Here is a 4,208-nt window from a genome sequence, read left to right on the forward strand (position 1 = left end):
ATATCCCTAAATGGTTTGTTTCATACATTTTCAGCCTTCGCTAGATTAAATGATTGTTAAAGTGAGGTTTAAAAACAAAGATTTTAGTCTTCTTCGTCTAACACAATGCAGCACCGCCAGGGGAGTCCCCTCCAGGAACACGGCGGAGCTGCACCCACAGTGCATGGCTGCCAACAGGCTCTGCAGTCAACTAGCCCAGTGTCCCATCCCAGCTGACCACTTTCAAACTGTGTGGCTTTAGACAAATTAACCTGTCTAAGACTTAGTTTTTTCATCTGCAAAACAGGGCTATTGTGAGGATTAAATGAGACAACGCATGGAAAGTATTTGGCATAGTGCTACGCACGTAGCCTGAGTAAACTGCTTTGGGGTGTATTACTTTACTAAGTAGAACTGGCGTATAAAATGCGCCTATGAAATTGGAGGGTTCCATTCAACCTAATCTAAGCATCCAGAGGTGGAACGATGGGGCAGGAGAATATTCTTTCTTATAGTGCAAGGGCAGCACCTAACAGGAGGATCATATATCTGAGTTGTTACCACTTCTGTAGAGGAAGAAAGAAGGGTGGCCAGCATCTATAGCGACAGACACAGGTCCTTTAGTTGCCACAGCTTCTTTCAAGGCATCTTCATTGCCAAAAGGAAGTTCAGTGTACTTTGAACATGTGGCAGCTCGATTTCTGGAGTCATATTGGCACTTTCCATCCTGAAAAAAAAATAGTAATAAGGCAGATAAAGAAGCATACTTCAGGGTCCGGCCGAGTGGCGCGNAGAGGGCAGTGTCACTGGCCCTCATATGTGGGATCCAAACCGGGGCCCTCTGGCATCCCAAGCCAGCTCTTAACCAATGTGCCACTCGGCCGGCCTTAAATACTTTTTAAGTAGAATGTTTCTCTACACTTTTGATGATAGTCACATATAATGACCATGTTTTTATAGTTATCAATTCTTGTTTAAAATGCCCTTTAAAAGATAATGAAATTTGTTGAAGTTCAGTTTAAGCTATACTAATAACATCTTCCACCACATTTTTCATGTGATAGGCATGAACTTAGAAAAGTTAAAGTTCTTGCTGCCTTTTCAGAAATCGTCTACTTATCTAGACCAGTGGTTAGGAAGATCAATCTGAATTAGATAAAAATGAGTAATGGAATATTAAATGCTAAATATTCAAAGAAATCCAATTTTGTTATTTTATTCAGGTTGACTTAATCATTTGCCCCCAAAAAGGTCCTGGCCAAATTGCTAATGATTATATAAGTGTAATTGAATTAGCATGTTAATCGTTGGTTATTAAAATAATTCTTCCCAAGTGTTTGATTGCCTCTTAAGCATTTGTCTACTTTAACATCATGTATTAAATATATATATTGAATCCTTTTAGGTGCAGAGATACAACCTGAGTCATATTAAAAACTTAATAGTTTCTTCCATAACCCATCACCGGCATACCACAATTTACATTCTCATGATAGATTATAATAGTTTTAAGACTAAGAAAAGGATGATATGTGGCAACAGTGCAAAGCTGAAAAGAGGTATTTATTAGGCATATATATGTCATCAATTTACAAGGGGACTTAAAAAGACAAAGGGTGTAAAATCCAACAGTGACAAACATGACAGATTGTCTCAGGTTGATTAATTCTCACACAGTTATATTACATTATTAATTTTTACTTAGCAAACTTTTCCCAAGATCTGCAAAGTTAAAAGTCCAACCATATATTCTGTTAGTACAGCAAATATCCATTGATCATGACACACTTATTTCTACTGGATACAGCAGGTAAAATTAAGTGAAGACAAAGTGTTTCATTTTTCTTGACTTGTTATAACGATGAAGAGACCCTCTAAATTTCTGGGTAAGAGGGATAACTAGCAATTCCACAATGATTTCCACTATTTCTTGCCATCAGAATATATCCTTTGTCACCAAAGTGGTGGCCCCAGCTTTAAAAAAACAAATAACACAAAATTACAAATGAATACAATCAAATCACATTATCAACTTTTTTTCTCTTAGATTGTTTTCCTCCTAAAGTGACTATATATGAAGAGCTGTAAAACAAAATCAGAACAAGATAATATAATCATTTCCCCAGGGCTTTTAGGCAATTTTCAAAAGATACTTTGAAAGGCCTAGTTCTATACTGATAAATAGACTTAACACCTAAGGAAAACAATATAAGATCCATTCCCAACCTTTAGTCCTCCTTTTTTTGTAAATACACCTTATGCAAAGAAAGACTATTATTATCCTTTCCAGGGCTCCATCTCTAAATGTTTTTGCTTGATAGGATCATAGGTGATGATTTCTTATCAAACTTAAATTCCTTTAGAATGTCAACTAAGAAATATTTTGGAGCGACTATTATGGAAAAGACACAGCACAGGGAATTCTAAAGTAAGCAATGAAAAGTGCGGCTTTCAAACAGATTTTTGACCTAGAACTGGAGCTGAGATGAGATTTTCTCACAGTTAAAGCTGGAGTATGAGGCCATGGGAAGAGGTGAGCTCCCTGGCATTGGAGCTGATCAATCACAGGTTTGCACAGCTTGTCAGAGACGTTGCAGAGGGGATTCATGGGTCAGATAAAAGTTAGTGGGGATCAGTTGTTCTCTTTTTTGTTTCATGGACTTTGAGAATTAAAAAAAAAATGCAGATTCACATAAAGTTACCAATTTTTAAATTAGCAAGTACAGACATAAACAAACAAAAAATATACTCCTAATATTACCATCATGTAAAAGAAAGGACATTTTAACAGCAAAAACAAAACTTAAGAGAACAGGGCTGGCCGAGTGGCTCAGTTGGTTAAGAGTTGGCTTGGGAGCGTGAGTTCTGAGCATCAGGGCCGTTGGTTTGGTTCCCACATGGGTCAGTGATGCTGCCCTCTACAGCTAAGATTGTGAAAAACAGCTTGACCTGGAGCTGGGCTGCCATGAGTCCCCGGCGACGGTGTAGGCTGCAGTGGGGCTGCAGTGAGCCACTGTGAGTGGCTGGCCAATGGCCGGCGACCACCTGCTTCAGCCAGGAAGAGTGCAATGATCATAATACCAACATGGGCTAGTGAAGCAGTGTCCTCTACAACTAGACTGAAGAACAAAAGGACAGCAACTTGTCTGTTCTCCTACCTCAATTCCCCAATAAAATCTTAAAAAAAAAAAAACTTAGGAGGACATAATCTTTAGTTTAAGGATAGACCTCTGCATCACACAAATTTAGATTTATGAATGATTCACCTAAATATTCTTTTTTCCCCCCACTTTGTCACAAACTAGTGATAAAAATGGACAAAATCCTTGTAAGAGAAATGATTTCTAAAGTTCTTTATGATTGAGATTTTTGTAATTGTAGGTATACAAATAATTACGAGGCAGAATTCATTAACTGCTGTAACTAGAATGCAAATAAAAGCTTGACATTAAGGAAATGCCTACTGTGTTTGTGTTTGGAGAGCAACAGGAAATTGAGTTGAAGGGAACGTTGGATGTCCCTAGGGGAGTCATCGGGAAAAGAGGATAGAAAAACAGTTTGAGGCCATGTGGTGAAGAGCTTAGAATTGCAGGCTGGGGAACTTACTGTTTTATTCTACAGGCAAAGGGAAGCCATTGCAAATTCTTGCTCAGAATTCAAAGGGAGGCTGTGTTTTTGCATGCCACGGAGAAACTAAGAAATACTGGCTGATTGCAAGAAGACAAGTGGCATAATTTGAAACAGCTGTGCTTTAATAGGCCTCAAATGTCCTATGTACCAGCCACTCACTGGGACACTTTTCAGGTCTCATTTTTCTCTCTCTTGTACGCTAAGCAGAGGGATAGGTGTTCATAAAGAAGACCAGAAGGAATGATCAGAGAAGCAGTCTAGAAGATAAATCAGGAAAATGAAGTGCTGAATGCAGAACAGGAAGTGAAGAAATGGAGGTAGTGAGTAATTTAGAGTGTCACTTTATGAAGAACTATAAATGGTATCATTGTCAATATTATGCCCATCATCATCATCATCATCATCATCATCATCATCATCACAATAAAGCATTTGTTGGGCTTCCCTCTAATTTCTGATTTTAATTAAATATATGTTAAAGTATAACTATATACCTGTTTTTCACAAGCCAGTAGTCTTTCCCATTCTGGTTACCATAGCCAATGACCAGCACACCGTGGTTCACATGCAGAGTACAGGATGGGTCATAGTAGACACCT

At 38.3% G+C, this 4,208-nt stretch overlaps 1 protein-coding gene across 1 annotated transcript in view; it reads right to left on the reverse strand.

Moving 5' to 3' along the window:
* CTSS (cathepsin S) overlaps positions 1-4,208 on the reverse strand; it is a 12,288-nt gene continuing 8,080 nt past the window's right edge. Inside the window, exon 5 of the mRNA XM_019625260.1 lies at positions 1-706. Within this exon, the coding sequence (XP_019480805.1) occupies positions 521-706 (186 nt within the window). The 3' untranslated portion in view covers positions 1-520. The remainder of the gene's footprint in view (positions 707-4,208) is intronic.

Source organism: Hipposideros armiger, unplaced genomic scaffold, assembly GCF_001890085.2.
Source record: "Hipposideros armiger isolate ML-2016 unplaced genomic scaffold, ASM189008v1 scaffold_621, whole genome shotgun sequence".
Classification (NCBI taxonomy): domain Eukaryota; kingdom Metazoa; phylum Chordata; class Mammalia; order Chiroptera; family Hipposideridae; genus Hipposideros; species Hipposideros armiger.